The sequence below is a fragment of the Takifugu rubripes genome, chromosome 22, assembly GCF_901000725.2.
Source record: "Takifugu rubripes chromosome 22, fTakRub1.2, whole genome shotgun sequence".
In the NCBI taxonomy this organism is placed as follows: domain Eukaryota; kingdom Metazoa; phylum Chordata; class Actinopteri; order Tetraodontiformes; family Tetraodontidae; genus Takifugu; species Takifugu rubripes.
In genome coordinates this window covers 12,805,373-12,824,511 of record NC_042306.1, presented here as the reverse complement: position 1 = coordinate 12,824,511, position 19,139 = coordinate 12,805,373, and the positions used below count along the sequence as shown (strand labels likewise).

At 49.1% G+C, this 19,139-nt stretch overlaps 2 protein-coding genes across 2 annotated transcripts in view; both read left to right on the top strand.

Moving 5' to 3' along the window:
* The window catches only part of gpr158b (G protein-coupled receptor 158b), a 29,482-nt gene extending 14,713 nt beyond the window's left edge, over nucleotides 1-14,769 (top strand). Inside the window, exons 6-13 of the mRNA XM_011616718.2 lie at nucleotides 1,184-1,293; nucleotides 2,255-2,493; nucleotides 7,104-7,242; nucleotides 9,851-9,956; nucleotides 10,882-11,028; nucleotides 11,354-11,597; nucleotides 11,680-12,230; nucleotides 12,345-14,769. Coding sequence (XP_011615020.2) covers nucleotides 1,184-1,293; nucleotides 2,255-2,493; nucleotides 7,104-7,242; nucleotides 9,851-9,956; nucleotides 10,882-11,028; nucleotides 11,354-11,597; nucleotides 11,680-12,230; nucleotides 12,345-13,289 — 2,481 coding nt within the window. The 3' untranslated portion in view covers nucleotides 13,290-14,769. The remainder of the gene's footprint in view (nucleotides 1-1,183; nucleotides 1,294-2,254; nucleotides 2,494-7,103; nucleotides 7,243-9,850; nucleotides 9,957-10,881; nucleotides 11,029-11,353; nucleotides 11,598-11,679; nucleotides 12,231-12,344) is intronic.
* Nucleotides 14,770-15,326: 557 nt separating this feature from the next.
* LOC101070095 (annexin A13-like) lies at nucleotides 15,327-18,869 on the top strand. Its single transcript, XM_003975852.3, has 11 exons — nucleotides 15,327-15,486; nucleotides 15,858-15,933; nucleotides 16,337-16,431; nucleotides 16,536-16,706; nucleotides 16,777-16,810; nucleotides 16,888-16,967; nucleotides 17,297-17,365; nucleotides 17,443-17,544; nucleotides 17,619-17,694; nucleotides 17,814-17,926; nucleotides 18,083-18,869. Exons 1-11 carry the CDS (start codon nucleotides 15,472-15,474, stop codon nucleotides 18,200-18,202), a joined length of 951 nt encoding a protein of 316 aa, XP_003975901.2. The 5' UTR covers nucleotides 15,327-15,471; the 3' UTR covers nucleotides 18,203-18,869.
* The last annotated feature ends 270 nt before the right edge of the window (nucleotides 18,870-19,139 follow it).

Sequence of the window (19,139 nt, the reverse complement as noted above, 5' to 3'; positions counted from 1 at the left end):
TCCTCGGCCCAGCTCCGAGCAGCTGCCGCGCTCGTTGCATTTTTAAACAGTCCATCAAGTTCTAGCACAAGTTGTTTTAAAAATACATGTGATGATTAATTGATGGAGGAGGCATGGGAGGCCCGATTTAACCAAGAGGGACCACCTTCTCTTCTGGGTGATGCCAAAGTGCGGCTCCTTATTTTGCCTGAAGTCCACGCATGGCGGATCAGCCCTGCGTTTGAGGCGGCTTTTAGACGTGTGCCGTCGGATCCCGTGCATGGATTTGCATTTCTGCATTCGTGCACGTGGGTGTAAGAAACGGCGTGGCCTAGATGGAACGCGTGGAGGTGATCTTTTGTTTTCGAGCCGGAAGGCTGGAAGGCTGCTCGAGCAACGGGGAGATTAAGATGACAGGGCGGGGATGCTCCCGTCAGGGCAGCAACGTGTATCAGATGTGCTACGTGCAGACGGGAGCGCACGGACGGCATGCACGAGGGAGGGACGGCTCGAGCTAATCCCATGAAATCACTTTTACATCTGCGGAGCCAAAGAAATGGATGAGCGTGCACGTAAACATACATGGGCAGGGATAAGGAGAGAGAAACCATCAGGGAAGACTCATTTCTCCTATTCCGAGCTGCAGCTCTAATTCATGTCCCCATCTTTACACCATCTAAGAAACAGATGAATCCAGTATTAACTCTTTATTTGTTACTGTTAGCGTTAGCGAATCTGTTAGCTTTAGCGCGTCCTTCTTGGCTGGTTGCTACAGATGTTCCGCCTCTCCCCAGGAGCGAAGGTGTTGTAGTTTTTCCCCGATGTTTTATCTTAATTAGTGGGATCTGTAGTGTGATGTGGAGGTGCACGGAGTGGGGATATGTTACGCTCTGCCCTCCAGAGGGACGTGTTTACGCTTCATCAATAATCCATTAATTACACACACGGTTTCCTCTTTGCCGCTGTGGAGCAACTGAAGCTGATCCAGCGTCAATCCACACGGGGGGTTCGGCTTCAGAGAGCAAATGGAAGAGCATGTTAAAACCACTGGGAGTCACTGGGGGACATGTTATTTAAACCTGGGATGGACCAGAATCGCAGCTGAAAGTTCCTAAAAATGTTGTTTTGGGACTCCGCGTTTGTATTTCCAAATGAAATAAAACCGTTAAACATGACGATCTGATAAATGTCTGTTTTTAAAAAGGTGGTGATCCTGTACTTCCATCCCAGCGTGTTCCGCTGTGTCCTGCTGAGGTGGGTCCGCCTGCTGGGCTTCGCCATCATGTACGGCACCGTCGTCCTCAAGCTCTACAGGTACCGTCGGACCAAACGCATCACGGGAGCCAAACCTGACATTTCCTGGGTTTTATGGAGTTATCATCCTCCCCCAATGCCTCCTCACATCCCTGTTTCCTCTTATTTGCTCATCTCTCCTCCTCCCCTCGCCTCCCTCGGCTGCTCTGGATATTAACTTCCAGTATGAGTTAACCTTTCTCACGTTCAATAATTCAGCACACACGCACACACTCATACTCACATTTCTATCTTTCTGGGGTTGCAAATGTACAGGTACAGTATGTACACTAACCAGCCGCCTACCTAACCCTAATCATCCCAACTAATCCTCTAACCTTAACCTTTACAGCCCGCTTAAAACCATGTATTAACCCCTTAAAACCATGTATTAACAGTCCCAGCAAAATAGCCCCATTTCAAAATCATGGCCCCTGTTTGCTAGTAGAACGAGTAGTTTGGTGTGCAATATGTGGTGAAGGTGAGGAGACAAAGAGTCTGGACATTTGAATTTCACATCAGATTGCATCTATACACACACACACACACACACACACTCTCTCACTCTCACTTCCTGCTCTCACCAAGTGCTGCTGAGATGGTAGAGAGAGGTCAAAGGCCTCTCACATTGTTCCTCTGGCAAAATTACTGATTCAATTTCCCCCCGAGGCTGCCGGTCGCGGAGCGCTCCCCGAGGCTGAGCTCTCATTGGCTGGTCTGGGCCAATGCGACGGCATTGTGATGGATTTGTCACAGTGTAGTCGGGAGGAGAGACGGAACGGCGCTGAGATGATAGAAACGGGGAATGAATGTGTTTCCACGAACCTCCGGCCTGTTTTTCTCTCCTCGCCTGCAGTCGGATCGGCACATTTCTCTTCATTTGTTGTGATTCTGATCCAAATTGCTACCAATGCTGATATGAGTCCACAGGAGGAGAAGTTTAGATGATGCTGCCTGATGCTAATCAGTCTCCTCTCCCCAGGGTGCTGAAGGTGTTCCTGTCCCGCACCGCACAGAGGACCCCTTATATGACCAGCTGGAGGGTTCTGAGGCTGCTTCTGGTCATCCTGCTGGTCGTCTTGTGGTTCTTGGTGGCGTGGACCTCGGCTGTGTGCCAGAACCCCGAGCTGAGTCGAGCCCTGATCACAGCAGGACTCACGCCGGAGGGGCTGCAGTTCAGCGTGTGCCTGCTGGACCGATGGGACTACATGATGGCCGTCGGTACGTGACAAACAGCAACGTTTTGGGCCCGGTCGCTCTGTTCCTTAAGCAGCTTTTCTGGCTTCTGCTTCGATCTGCGGCGCTCGGGCAGAGCTAAGGATTTAGCTCAGTTTAGAGGCGTTATTTTGGGAAAACGCCGTGGGCAGAAGCGCGTTGAAAAACCGTATTTACCACGAGAGGCACCGGGCTGTTTGCTTCGGCCGCTACATTCAGAACTTTCAAACGACTGTATTGGAAACTGCTTAATTCCAGACTGCTGTTTACACGTTCGCTAACGGCGGCGTCACTGCCAGCTCGCCAACTTCTCCTTGTGAGTTACGCAAATCTACGTTGCTGCACAGCTCCAGCGCTCGGGTGCATTCGCTGCTGAGGTCTGACAAGTGGCGGCCGCCTCAAACCACAAGAGAACAGCAATTTGAACACCTTCACCTGGAGAGCTGATCTCAACCGCACTCAACAGACCAGCGGCAGAACCCAACCAGCGTTTTTATGCATTAAAAATAAACTGCTGCTGATTCAAATTATAGGATGAAAGAGAACACGAGGTATCAAAAATATAGCAGAGACTCCACCGTCCTGCTGAGCCAGAGTCGGCACTTAAATATCCATTTTTACCAGAAGTATCAACAGACCTTCCTCATCCTCTTCATGCTCTTCACGCCGTTCCAACCCTCTGCACACACACACACACACACACACACACACTCTGACAGATGATTGAGTGTCATTTGCAAAGGTCAGCCTCCATTTATGCCTGTTATAAAAGATGCCAAAACTTCAGAGCGCCGCTCACTAAGGGCAGGACTCACACCAGCAATGATGGATGGATGATGCATGGATGGATGGATGCATGGATGGATGATGCATGGATGGATGGATGCATGGATGGATGATGCATGGATGGATGATGCATGGATGGATGGATGCATGGATGGATGATGGATGGATGATGCATGGATGGATGCATGGATGGATGCATGGATGGATGATGGATGGATGGATGATGGATGGATGATGGATGGATGGATGGATAGATGGATGGATGGATGCATGGATGGATGATGGATGGATGGATGGATGCATGGATGGATGATGCATGGATGGATGGATGCATGGATGGATGATGGATGGATGGATGGATGGATGGATGGATGGATGATGGATGGATGGATGGATGGATGGATGGATGGATGATGCATGGATGGATGATGCATGGATGGATGGATGCATGGATGGATGATGCATGGATGGATGGATGCATGGATGGATGATGGATGGATGATGCATGGATGGATGGATGCATGGATGGATGATGGATGGATGGATGATGGATGGATGATGGATGGATGGATGGATAGATGGATGGATGGATGCATGGATGGATGATGGATGGATGGATGGATGCATGGATGGATGATGCATGGATGGATGGATGCATGGATGGATGATGGATGGATGGATGGATGGATGGATGGATGATGGATGGATGGATGGATGGATGGATGGATAGATGGATGGATGGATGATGGATGGATGGATGGATAGATGGATGGATGATGGATGGATGATGGATGGATGGATGGATGGATGATGGATGGATGGATAGATGGATGGATGCATGGATGGATGATGGATGGATGGATGGATAGATGGATGGATGCATGGATGGATGATGGATGGATGGATGGATGGATAGATGGATGGATGGATGGATGGATGGATGGATGGATGCATTGATGGATGCATTGATGGATGGATGGATGGATGGATGGATAGATGGATGGATGGATGGATGGATGATGGATGGATGGATGGATGGATGATGGATGGATGCATGGATGGATGATGGATGGATGATGGATGGATGGATGGGTGGATGATGGATGGATGGATGCATGGGTGGATGATGGATGCATGGATGGATGGTGGATGGATGATGGATGGATGGATGGATGGATAGATGGATGGATGGATGATGGATGGATGGATGGATAGATGGATGGATGGATGGATGATGGATGGATGGATGGATAGATGGATGGATGCATGGATGGATGATGGATGGATGGATGGATGCATGGATGGATGATGGATGGATGATGGATGGATGGATGGATGGATGATGGATGGATGGATGGATGGATAGATGGATGGATGGATGCATGGATGGATGATGGATGGATGGATGGATGGATGGATGGATGGATGGATGGATGATGGATGGATGGATGGATGGATAGATGGATGATGGATGGATGGATGGATGGATAGATGGATGGATGCATGGATGGATGATGGATGGATGGATGGATGATGGATGGATGGATGCATGGATGGATGGATGATGGGTGGTGCGGCCGTCCTGTAAACACCCAGCAGGAAGCAGGTCCGGCTGAGATCGGCGCCTCCTGTGGGGCAGTAAAACGTGATAAATGCTGTAATGGGACTCCAACAAGGCCAGAGCGCCGACAGATGCAGCCTGCGTCACTGAGGACGCTAAAGTGCTGTCAAATGCGTGTTTACAGAGCGCTCTGGCCTTCAGGCAGCGCCGGCTACAGACGCAAACAGATTTATCTGATTTTTCCTCAGACGGTTTTCTCAGAACGGAGGATGGCAGCGCGGCCCGCGACCAGTACGAACTCTGAGATCTTTTAATTCGCCACACGTTTGCTGGAGGTCGGAGCGAACCCGGGTGTCAGGAGCAGGTCTGAAGTGCTTCTGTGGTCGTGTGTCCGCAGCCATGTACGTCTCATCCATCTATACAGATATGCTGCTTCTTCTTCTTCTCTTAGCAACAGCAGCATTTTCCAATGTTGTCGTTGCACCTCAACGTGTTATACCGTATACGGCCAGCAGGTGGCAGTCGGTTCGAGAATTGAAGGAAGATGAGATCATTGTTGTTTGCTGCTGTTTAACTAAGCTGTTAATGTGATGTCAAATTGGTGCCTGTGGGGGTTTCAGGTTGTGTCGTTACTGGATCAATACGAGCCATTTCTGGGGGCCCCTTCATAGCCACTAGGCAGCAACATCTACAGTAGCAAGGGGCCCTATGGGGGGGACTCCAGATGCATCGACGTTGCAGTGTCTAAAGCACTGCAATCGCTATGCTGACCACTGAGCAATGTCAGCCGTCTCTCGGGGCCCCTTTCAGCCCATGACAGCGTCTGCGGTGAAAAAGAATCCACCGTTGCAGTAAATCACCCAGACGGGAGACGCTTTGTTTATCATACGTGCTGTCTGAACTTGTCTGCTGTTTGCAGGACATCGCTCTTTTCCCGCCGGGGGCGACGCCGCACCTCATTATTGGCGCCCTTTGTACTGGGAAAGTCTAGAAAAACTCTTATTTTTCTGTGCAGCGCAGTCACGTTGCACTTTTAGCAGCATGTCAGACCCGGCAGGACGAAGACGGGCTGCATTAATACCATTATGTGCTTGCAATATCTGCATCCTTCAGAAATATAAATATTTTAAATATACTGTCGTCCCTTCGGCGTGAATCCCAAGATTGTAAGAGGAAGCGCTGAGGCTTGGGAAGAAGTTCCAGGTGCTGCCCTCCAAGTACTCAGACTTCGTGTCAGCAGCTTCGTAATGACCGACTCTGGATGTGTGCGGTGGTGACGTGCACGTCACTCAGACACAGTGTGACAGCCGTGGGGGGGGGGGGCATGGATCTCTGAGAGTGTCGGGACAGACGGATGGCTGGAGAATGAAGGAGGGAGAAGAGAGGGAAAAGTGTGCGAAGTGTGAAGCAGCGTAACAATGCAGGAAGGGGGAGTGGGGGGTGGGGGGTGGGGGGGGGAGTTTAGATCCATCCCTGCTGTTGAATGTGTGTTGTGACCATAGTGAAAAGCATCTTTCACCCTGATTGCTGCTGATTCCACTTGGTGCGGAGAGAAAAGTTCAACCTTTTTTTATCATCAATCCATGAAAACATTCATCTGCATTTGCCGGAATCGTTATCTTTTGCCAGCAGTTCTCCGCATCGGTATTGAGCACCGTGTAATTAGCGGTGATTTATAGACTGGGCCTAATCGTGGATATTAATGGCCGTAATCAGGGGGGACAAGCTTCACAGCCTCATAGCCCAGGAAGCTCCTTTTCCATATGCAAACATCCTAAATCTCTTCCTTTGGTTGCACGTCGTGCATCATGTTGCCTTCAGTGGAATAAGGTTAATTTGTGCTTTCGATGTTCTCTGCAGCCGCGGCTGCCCTCAATCTAAAGAAAGATGTCAGTTTCTCTCTGTCTCGGTGTCTCTGTTTGGATTAGATGACAACAGGAAGTGAGTGCGGCCGCTCCGGTTGTTTTTATTTCAAAAACGACAGAGTTGCTGTGAAGACTCGATGCCGGGTCCATGATGATTCTATTATTTAAGATGCAACTGGAGCAAGGACCGAATACACATCGGGCTCTCAGCTCGGGCGAATGTTGGAAACTCCCTTTGATGAATTAGAGAAAACATCAACAACAAACGCGTCTCGCTGACCCCTGAATGCATCGCCAGTCATTTCCAGCTCCGCGGAGGCTGCGCGGCCTCCGGATTCCTCCAACATCCCAGAAACATCCACAACAAGCAGCCGTTAACCTGCCTGGTCTCTTGTGTCCCTCAGCGGAGTTCCTCTTCCTGCTGTGGGGGGTGTACCTGTGCTACGCCGTCCGCACCGTGCCCTCTGCTTTCCACGAGCCGCGTTACATGGCCGCGGCCATCTACAACGAGCTGCTGATCTCGGCCACCTTCCACATCATCAGGTGAGAGGAGCAGAAGAAACACGTGCAAGCTAGCGCTGAGATGCAAAAGGCTAAATGGTGGGGGGGATTTTTATACAATGACAGAGACAAACAACCAGATGTTAAGCTGCTACAAAGATAAATCGGATCCAACTGTACAGCTTCGGAGTATCTTTCTCTTCTTCTCTCTTCTGACAATAATGAAGAAAAACAGCAGAAGAAGAGGGGTTATTCTGTAGACGTCTTCCTCCAGTACGAGCTGTTGTTCCAAAATAATCAGAGGTACTTAGCACGGAGAGTGGGCACAACAAGTGTCGGATGAAAGGCTGAGAGTTTTCCGCCTCCATCTGAGAAATGAATGGTGTCAATTGTGTGCCTGGGTGAGCGGGTCTGAATAGAGGTGAATAAACAAATGGCTTCTACAGGCAGGAACACTCACGCAGCTCAGAACCAGAGCTCGGTATGAGCCATCTGCGCTTTGTTATCGTCTCTGTCTCTCTGGATCTGTCACAGATGGAGATTTATGCATTCAATTCAATCATATAAAGAAATCCTCAGCAGATTGGTTGGCTTTTTTTATCTGTTGTTGTTGTTGCTAGGCTGACTGAGATGCTCCGTTTCTCTCTTAAAGGACAATTGGCAATTAGCATTCCCATTAGCGTCACTTTTGGTTCAGATCCCCTGTGGTACACCTCTAAATGAAAACAAAAAAATCATAAAAAACAAAGCTGAATATCCGCCCACACCAGCTCCATCCTACGGTTTCTGGTTAATTTAGACATTTTCAAGTTTCGGTTTTTACTCTTCAAAAGCAAACGATTGCGATTGATGTAAATTTAGAATTAACAATGATAAATTTCCATTTATGAAAGTAAGGTCTCTTTAGTATCAGGTAGATCCCTACCTCAAGTCATGTAAAACACATTTAAATCAACATTTAATTTTTTTTAAATATAATTATTGCCATGTATATGTTACAGATTTAATGGTTCAATTCAGAAAATACTGTATATATGCAGATGATACCCCATTATACTTATTAAAATCAGATTTGAAGACACTTCATTTTCCTCATATATTTGATGGGCTTATTGTCAGAAATAGCCTTTGGAAATGACATTTGTATCTTTTCCACACTTTCACTCAGGAGTGGGTGAAAGCGGTGCTTAAATTTGTGCTAATGTTTCCACATTTCTGTGGGTATTTTTAGGCGGTTACACAACAGGTTTGTGTGGTTCAAACATCCCCGAGTCGCCGAATCAATAGAATCACGTAGGTACATTTTAAGTTCTGTAACAGTTCTAAAATAATGGTTATTTCCCGTCTTCGTGAAGTGGGACGGAAACCTATATCCTGCGCTCGCCGGAGCCTTCGGTTGGAAAATATGAAACCAGAAAAACCTGTTGGTGATAAAACAGTTTTCCCCACCACTTATCTTCAGGTCTGCTGTGTAGAAATGTTCCACTAATCTATTGAACAGAAAAATGCAGGTGCACAGGTGTGAAACTGTTATAAATCTGGCCTCTCTCTCCAGCTGGGGAATAAAACCTGTCCTTTCGGGGAGCTGACTGAGGCAGTTAGCTGCTGCCGTCCAGAGATAAAGCAGGACCGGCGCGTGGCGGCGATTAAAACACACATAAAAATGGCCGACCTTCGTTCTGGGCATCTCTGTGTTAGTTATTGGTCTGCTTTCTCCCTCTGGCAGACAGGATGCATCACAGGCTTGATACAAAACATAATCCCCAGCCTCCTGCTGTCTAATAATTACACTGATTTATCCGTCATGGTGTTTGACTCTGCAGCCGAGCGAGATCTCAGCTGAAATGGAGGCATTTTTAGGTTGCTGGCACCCGAAAAGAAGGAGAAGGGAGGAAACAAAGGGAGGCCTGCAGGGTTTACCTGCACGATAACATTATGAGTTTAAAGGAAGCCAGGTAACATAAAAATGGGTCAATAATCTGGAACAGAAGGAAGAAGACCAGCAGAACTCTGACGCACAAGACAGGCTGGTACAGACGGGATGGGGGAGGGGGGGTTTAAATACATCAGGAGGGAGGAGACAATTAGACGCAGGTGAAAGTCATTGGGGGAATCGAGGCGAAGGGAGACAAGAGGAGGGAGGGAGAAAACGTCCGCCCTGCGTTGTATTAAAGCCAAATCTTTTTAATAAGTGAACTGTGAATACATAAACACGTGTTGTTTCATGCTACTGTGTCAGAATCCGCCATGAGCGACGAATCAAACACCGAACAATAAAGTATTTAGTGTAAGAATAAAGCTTTTCTGTGCGCCGTTACATAAATAAACAATCGGTTGGGTTGACTAATGAATGGGATGAAATGGGTAATTTTGAAAAGGCTTACTGGGGGGGAAGGGGGGGGTCTCGGGATGATGGTGGCGGATGAAAGACTGGGAAGAGTTGGAGGGTGGCAGGGTGAAGAGCAGCAGCCTTTGTGGAGGTGTGTGAGGACGATCCAGGAGCTGGACGGGCTGAGGACGGTGACAGGCTGGGAGGTGGGTGGATGTTGAGCTGTCGACCTCCCGCTGCCGGCGGCTGAATCCGATGAGTTCCAGTCCGGGTTCCGTATCCACAGAGACGGATCATCGCCTCTGTGCTGCTTCTCCGCAGGTTCTCCTTGGTGCCGGGGCTGCACCCCGACTGGATGCTCGTGTTGTTCTTCGCTCACACTCATCTGACCGTGACCGTGACCCTCTGCCTGCTGCTCGTCCCAAAGGTGACGTCCTCGGCCGTTTATGGAATGTGTGAAGAGTTCATCAAATTTCCGTGTACAAAAACAAATATCGTCTGGATGATACTAACACATGACAAATTGTTCATTAATTACACATTTTTGAGCTAATTAATGCTGGTAAAGCTGATCCTAGTCATGTAAATGTAGTTTTTGTGTTTAATTTGTGATTAGTTGCCCCTCCCTCACCTGCAACTCTCACCTAATGTCTTCCACCTGTTTTTAATTGGCCCCGCCCCTTCCCCCCTGTATTTATCAGGGCCTTAAATCACCTGAACCTCTTTGAAAATTGAGCGTTAATGTTTATTATAATCTGGCAGAGCAGCCCCGCGGGCGTCCTAAGGCGCTTCCTCAAATCTGATGGAGAACATTTACTGTAATCCTCCTGCCCCATGAGGAGTTTTCTACACCATCAGTCCTCTCTGTTCCTCACTTCTCCCCTAATTATCCACCCCGAACGTGCACGTCGGGAGATAATTACACACAAAGGGAGGATGTTGAAAACACACTGCTGACATCGTGCCAAACACAGGATGATTTCAGATCTTTTTAATATAACGTCCATTTGTGAGTCATTAGATTCCAGGATTTAGGAGGCACTAATTCTATAAACCCAGCTGAATAAATTAGCTACACGCACCTGAAGGAAATGTCGCTCCAAATCCCTTAAAAAGATATTAAGCTGGGCAGCGATGATCCAGATGAGGGTTAGAAAACGATTTAATTTGTCTAAAAACGGAGGCATGATTCACCACCAAGCTGCCGCCATATTTGTTCTGTTATAGGCTGAATGTAATCACAGGCGTCCTTCAGGCCAGAATAAGGAGCTATATTTGAAATTTTCCATCTTTTCCCCTCCCAGCTGCCTCTCTGATGCCATCTTTAACGTCTCTCTCTCCCTTTTTATTAGTTCCTGTCCAAGGGAACACAGGCCAGGGATGATATCGCCACTGAGGCTTATGAGGAGGAGCTGGATATGGGAAGATCTGGCTCCTACCTCAACAACAGCATCACCTCGGCCTGGAGCGAGCACAGTTTGGATCCTGAGGACATACGTGTACGTCATTCTATTTAAAAAAAAATGAATAAACAGCTGTAGGTTCTGATGTGAAAACAGGATCTTCTGGCAACGGTCGCTCACCTGCAGGACATAGGTGATGGTCCAGAGGAGGAGATGCAGAATGAACATGATAGACCGGAAGGAGAAGCTTCAGAAAGCTGTTGTTGTTGATGATGTTGAACGGTTGTTGTTGCAATCGGACCAGTTTTTCCCATAATCTGAGGGACGGTGGGATGTCCAACATAGGAAGGAAGAGAAAACGAGGCTGTTTGTTCCGGAAGATGACTGTAAAATATTAAAATCTGTTCCTGGGTTTCCACAGGATGAGTTGAAGAAGCTCTACGCCCAGTTGGAGGTCTACAAATGCAAGAAGATGCTGGCCAACAACCCTCACCTCCACAAAAAGCGCAACTCCAAGAAAGGCCTGGGCCGCTCCCTGATGAAACGGATCACGGAGATCCCGGAGAACATGCACATCCACCGGCAGTGCAGCCGAGAGGACGGCAGCGAGCACGGCAGCAACCGCAGCACCCTGAGGAGGAACCCGTTTGAATCGGGCCACCAGGGTGAGATCTTTCTGTCCCGGTGGAAGTTCTGGAAGTGTTGTTGTGGAGGCTTCTGGCTTTATTGAACTTTATCTCAATGCAGGCAAACTCCGAGAGGATTCCCTGAAGAACAAACTGGCAGGCTTGAAGAAGTCCCTCAGTTTTGACCACGTTTGCGACCCAGATGAAGAAGGTGGGGGCCACATTGGAGAGAAAACGGCTCCAGTTGCTGGGGTCAGCGGGGCGGAGGGATCTCTGCTGGGTTCCCTGATTGGGCGGAAGCACACCAAAAAGCAGCCGGAACCAGCAGCCACCCCCCCGAGGTTGGAATCCGCCGAGTCCACCGAGTCCCTCCCTCTGTTCTGGAAATCTGCCAGCGCTCACAACCTAACGCACGAGAAGAAGCCGGTCCAGCTGCGGACCTCCATCATGCAGAAGTCCCTGAGTGTCATCGCGAGCGCCAAGGAGAAGATGCCCGGCCTGACCAGCAAGACCCAAAGTGTGGAGGACGCCAGTAAAAAAGGTCTGAAGGGACAGGAGGAGAAGACGCTGTCGGAGGTGGACGAGACGCCTGAGCATTACCCGAAGATGAGCATCAGCCAGTCGGTGGAGTACTCCAAGACGCCACTGAAGATGGGCATCATGAAGCAGCAGGTAACAGAAGAACGGAGAACCGAGGCCTGATGTCCAGACGACATGACGGAATTGAGCCAGTATTGATCCGTCACTTTGTCTCCTCGATGCTAACTTTGACGTTTGCTCCATCAGGTAAGCGGCAGCCAGCCGTCCATTTGCTCAGAGACGGGCAGGAACCTCTACGACGTGTCCGAGGTTTGTCCCTGGGAGCTGGAGGAACCTCAGACTCCCACGGAAGTCAAGGCGCAGAAACACGTCTCCATCGCTCCCGGGGAAACCGGCAGCAGCCGGCGAGGGAGCGGCAGCTCTGGGATCTCCAAGGGCAACCGGTCCCAGATGAGGCAGAAAGCAGGCCCGTCCCCTTCCAGCAGGCGGCGCTCCAGAGACAAAGGAGACAGGGAGGAGCGGAAATCTCGGCCGCCCAGGTCGCCCCTCCCTCTTAAACCAGACGTCTGTCCCTGGGAGTTTGACGAGCAGCCCATGCTGGGACGAGATTCCGATTCCATCTCCCCCGACAGGATCAGGCGTAAGAAGAGCGTCACGCCCACCGATGGCAAACCCAAGGCGCTCCACTCGGACCACTCCAAGTCCACGGGCAGCCTGTTACAGCCTCCATCACTGATGGTGGAGATCTGCCCCTGGGACTACGCCAGCCCGCCCTCTCCCAAACAAGAGAAGACCTGCAAAAGCCCCAGCACGCACAGGAAGAAACGGAAAGGCTCCTGCTCCTCCAACCACAAATCCGAGAGGGAGAAATCGAAGGAGAAGACCCGGGAGAGGCGGAGCTCCTCCAGCAAGCCGCCGTCGGAGAGGAGGCGGGTCAGCCAGTCTTCGGAGTGCAGCGGGCTGGTTTCTGAGCGGCGGAGGAGCTCCACGAGAGACTCTGAGGCGACGGAGATCAGGAGGTCAGAGGTTTACTCCAGAGACGCTGAACCCTCACACGGCAACGTGGCCCCGATCAGAAAAACACCAGAGAAGAAGAGAGAGAGCTCCCTGAGCAGCAGTTACAAACCCGCTGTGGTGGCCGATGTTTGTCCCTGGGACTTTCAGGAGCAGGGCTCCGGGGAGAGGGCGTGATGTCTGCCGCCGCCGCCGCACTCTCGTTTTCTACCCACGCACAGACGACCCCACGGTTCTTCCCCGGGCGGCGAGCCCCGCCAGACCAGGAAATGCACTTTGGCTTTGCATTGATGCAATCCTGACGTTATTTCTTGGATTGAACGCAACCTTGAAGCCACCTTACATGAATTTTTGGTGCACTTGCTTTCACGTTTGTTGACGTTACGGTCCCGCTTGGACGTTTACATCCATTTAATGACCCTGTATATGATGCTAACAGTTACGGGATCTAAAAAACACCGACGCCAACCGTCGCTGCGACAGGAATGAGCGCAAGGTCCTGCCCCCTGGTGGTGGGAGTAGAGATTACAACTATTTCCGAAACACTTAACTTTTCACGTTATAAAAAGATAAACTTTGGTCTGACTGAAACCTTCAAGCGTGACCGTACGCTGTGTTTGTGCTACAACACTGACATAATTGGAGAACTAATCACTTACCAGCAGATAAGACAATCATCCCCCCCCCCCAGAAATGACATAAATACTTAATTATCGATGAATGTTTCCCTGTTTGTCACGGAGATGAACTATATCGGACTTTTTGGAGGCGACAAGGACCAAAGATGTCAAACAGACCAAACCTCTTGTCCAAAACCAGTTGAACTGGTGCATCACGGGGGAGCGAATGAGTCCAACTCATCTTATATTCAATATGAGACAAATTGTATCTGTACATTATAAAAAATGCCAATTGTCAGTTCTGCTAATTGTCCGATAATCCCTCAAGTGTTTACTGGTGCAACACGATGGTGGAAATTGCTTCTGTTGACTGTAATATTTACACATGCTGGAAACAAAACAACCCAAAACCAAGGTCACGATGGATGACGCGAATGTTTTTTTCCCCCCGCCAAACCTTCTCACGCCTTCAGGCACAACTATGCATGTCCTAAACGTTTCCCAGCCAACGAGGAATGACCGTTTTAACACCACACTGACGTCAACGGCCTCTTTCCTGTCCAGGCCGAAACCATTCAAACACACATGCGTCTTGTTGTGCGCGCATGACGACAAAAAGAGCTGCAGCGATGCACTAACGTTCACCAGAAGGCTTAAAAAGGTTAAAAGACGACTTGTGCTGTCATGTGTTTATGGAGCGTCTTAAACTATAACCCTACACAATCTGTCTCGCCAGTTAAATGTCCCAAAAAAAAAAAGAAATTGTGGGAAGTTTGATGACTCAAAATGACCCACTGCTGTGACTTTCACATTAAAGTCCAACAACTGGTGATTTTAGGCGGTTTGAAATACGATGTTGTGACTTGCCCACATGTATTTTATGCCTGTAATTCTACGTACGTGTTCCTCCTGAGAGTTACAGAATGCTGTAACGTGCACTTTGGAGTATTTATATTGTACATACATATTGTGTTGCATGTAAAATGCAGTGAATAACCTGTTCTCAAATATGGATAAAGTCTTTCTATAAAGCCAGATTGAGGTTTTCGTGTGTTTCTGAATTGCAATGAAAACGTCCTCAACCCTCAGGAGGCAAGAGATGGATTCAGAAATCGATTTACAACCATATACAACCAAACTGTTAACCATAGAATGAATGAATGAATGAATTTCCATTATCGGCGCAACACTGCCCCCTGGTGGACGTTAAACCAACACGACGGGTGACGTCACAACGAGTCGTTTTTATTTTATAACCTTTATCAGGATTTTTTTTTTTTTTAAACTTTTGATGTCAATCAATACTGGCGACAGTGATTCCGCTTGACGGTTATGAAGGGTCCGAGTGGTTTTAATGTCCAAGAGAGTGATCCTAAACGCAGTGCTAATAAACAGATATGTATTATAATTAAAGTATTAATAAAAAGATGTGCTAAAGTGACATAGAAGAAAGTTTTCAGGAGGTCGGCGTCTCTTTTGACCTCAAATTCAGACCTCCAGAAACCCAAATACAGATGCTGCGAACTTGTTTACCGGTTCCTCCCAGCATCAGTGAGGACCCAACCCCATCCTGGAAATAAAAAAACTCAATAACGGCAGTGACGTCAGCCCTGCGGCACCGGACAGGGCTGCGTCCCCGCATCAACGACCGCTTCCCCAGATCGAGCACCGCAGCGCAGCAGCACCACGCAGCTCCTGATCTCTCCCGTCTCGGTACCAAAGTGCGGTTTGGAAGAATCATGGGCAACGTTCAGGTAAGAAATCCAGATTTTCCTGCAACTTCTGGCGCTTATTGAAACTCAACGAGGGTAAAAACAAGAGAATTTGACGCGTGACGTCACGTCCAAAGTGACGAATCAACTGTAACAAAATGAGAAGGGCATTGAAAAGTTAAGTCATTGTGTAGGAATAAATAGAGAATAAGCTGGTCGGTGGGATCAGCCGACGGTCCTGGAGGCTGGAGGGATCTGATGGGATCTGATGGGATCTGATGCTGCCCCATGACTCAGCGAGGCTGCAGAGCTGCGCCCTTTTCCTGCAGGACGCTGCAGCCGCGGCCTGGAAAGTTTTACTCACGCGATGCGACATGTCAGCGGTTTTAACGCTATTATTCTGATTCTTTTAGCCGACCATCGTCCCCTGTGAGGACTTTGATGTCACTGCTGATATCAAAGCGATCAGAAAAGCCTGTAAAGGCTTAGGTAAGTGCGTCATTGTACCGGATCTGTTCTATTTCTACATGCACGTTCATTCATTCGGATTTATTGGGATTAAAGGAAATCATGAATCTTCCAGAAAATGAAAGGTAAAAAAAATAGCTGAAAGCATAAGAGTTAACAAAACCATAACCATAGTAACAGGTGACTTGAACAAACAAAAAAGGCAGGAAGTTGATAAAAAAAAAAAAAAAACCTTCAAAATAAAACATGAAAGGACCAAAGGAGTGCCACAGACTGACCAGCTCGTGCCGGTTCTGGTCCAAATCAGTCACATGTAAAAGTCTGGTTTTCTAATCGTCACTTGAGGTCAGTTGGGAATTTAATTGTTCCTGTCAACATATTTCATTGATTTTCGGGAGTTTGTTTGTCTTTGTTTATTGTGAAGGCACGGACGAAGAAGCCATCATCCAGATCCTGGCCAACCGCTCCGCAGCTCAGCGGGTGGAGATCAAACAGGCCTACTTTGAAAAGTATGACGATGTGAGTACACACACACACACACACACACACACACACACACACACGGGGCCTTCCACACACCTGTGTGTCTATTGTGCGTCCATTGAGTGTGTGTGTGTGCTCAGGAGATGGAGGAGGTCCTGAAGAAGGAGCTGACTGGTAGTTTTGAGAACGCCATCATGGCCATGTTGGACCCGCCTCACGTCTACTTCGCCAAAGAGCTGCGGAAGGCCATGAAGGGCGCCGGCACGGACGAGGCCGTGCTGGTGGAGATCCTGTGCACGGCCAACAACGAGGTGTGATGAGGATAACTGGTGTTTTCAGGAGAGGAGGTGTGTGTCTGAGTCTCCTGTGTCTCTGTGGCAGGACGTCGTGAGCTACAAGGAGGCGTACGCTCAGGGTGAGTCCTCCTCAGTCGTTATTCATTTCGCTGAGGGAAAGTGGCAGAATTCTCCAACTCCCGATGCTCCCTCGCAGTGCACGAGAGGGGCCTGGAGGCGGACATCGAGGACGACACCAGCGGGGACGTGAGGAACCTGCTGATGGCCCTCCTGCAGGTGAGCCCTCCTCCTCCTGCGCTCCATCTGAATTACACAAAGCAGGGAGGGAATTTAGGGACACTCGGCGGATTGTTCGTCCCACTGAGACGCTCGCCACACACCGCGGCATTGTGCGGCGCCCCTCCGTCCCCTCGTTCCAACATTCCCGCCCTCTGCTGCTTCCCCTCCGTCTTCCTTCCCAGCAGAAAGAAACCAATAAGACGTCTTTATTTCCTGTTGAATTCCTGAGATTATTCCACGTGTTTCACCCTTCCTCCTCTCCCAAACGTCACCCTCGCTCCCTCCGGGTGCCTCCTGTCCTTCTTCTCGTCCCTCTCTTGCTGCAGGCGGGCAGAGACGAGGGCTACGAGGTGGATGATGATTTAGCTGAGCAGGACGCCTCTTCTTTGTTCGAGGTGCGTTCGGGTGCTCCCTGTCTGTGCTCCCACCTCAGTCACGGATGTATTCTGACCTCGTGCTTCTCCTTCTCCAGGCTGGAGAAGGCAGATTCGGCACGGACGAGTCGACCTTCACCCACATCCTGACTCACAGGAACTACCTGCAGCTTCAGGCCACCTTCAAAGCCTACGAGGCGGTACGGGCACCCCTGAGCCGGGCGCTTCCCCTGTCTGCTGACATGGTTTCGTTAACGCTCTGCTGTCCTCGCAGCTTTCAGGAACAGACATTCTGGACACCATCGACGCCGAGGCCACGGGGACGCTGAAGGACTGCTACGTTACGCTGGGTGGGCCGACGGGAGGGTGAACACCCCGTGAAATGAAACATCTGTTCCTGTAGTAACGACCTCTGTGTGTGTGTGTGTGTGTGTGTGTGTGTGTGTGTGTGTGGGGGGGGGGTCTATAGTCAGGTGTGCCAAGAACCCTCAGCTGTATTTTGCCCGACGCCTCAATGCCGCCATGAAGGGAGCGGGCACAGATGAGGACACGCTCATTCGCATCATTGTTGGCCGCTCTGAGGTGAGAGAACCTTTTGCTCAGCAGTGGGGTTTATACCAATCCACCGCCAGGGGGCGGTAGTCCTTTACCTTTGGGCAGATCACGTGCCCTCCCAGCTTGGTTTGGAGTTTTGTGATGTAACCAACGTGATGTAACCAATGTGCCGTGAACCCGCAGATCGACCTGGACACCATAAAGGACATGTATCTGGAGAAATACGACGTCACCCTGAAGGACGCGCTGGACTCGGAGTGCGGCGGAGACTTCAAGCGCCTCCTGATTGAGATTCTGCACTGATCGACTCCCCCTGCAGACGTCCTTCCTCTTCTTCAAACTTTCTAACCAGCTTCACTGTCAATTTTACCATTAACAGGACCAAAAACACCCGAGCATCACACCAATGCTTTTAACCACAGTTAATAAGGGATTTTTGTTTCCTGAACAGGGTTGGTTTTTATCTACCGGGCTTCTCGAGCCCGTGATCATCACCATCTTAAGTCACGAACTCGCCTCTGTGATGCCTTCCGTGGCGATCGAGCGATGCAACCGCCCGATGTCCAAAACAGTCAACACGCAAGTGCCGAATGATCACGCTTGACCTCCGATGTCGCTGCACGGGCGTCAAATCCAAAACTTTCTCTTGGGTTTTTGTATTCTCATCCCAAAATGTCACACGGGATTTTTAATGTTTTTATCGTCTTTTTTTTTTTTAAAGACAACTCTGCTGCTGCTTTCACTCAGTGTTTGAGTTTACATCTAGTAAATAATCCCCTTCTTACTTGACAGAAGTATAAAACTCTGATCACTGATATTAAACTGTCTCTATCTCAACTGAGTCATCTCAGTCACCTTAATATACAAATTATGTATACAAATAAATGTATTAAAATATATCACGGAGGTATTGTAATCATTCAAATGTGACAAGTCAAAAAAATAAAGAATATTAATGCTTCAATCAAAATACTTGTAGTTATAATTGTGGCCGATAGAGGGCAGAATTACACCGCTAACGAGACTGAACCGAGCAGCGGAAAGTATGCGTGTGTGTGCGTGTGTGTTGATTTATTTCACCACACAGGGACACTTGGAAGTCACAGGATGACTTTAAAGCAAACCACAGAGCGAGAGAGAGAGTTCAAAGCAAAGGAGAACTGCTTCCAGATGCAGCGGAGCTGCGATCGACTCAACCTTTATTCTTCACCTTTGTCCTCCTCCCACGCCTGCAGGTTAC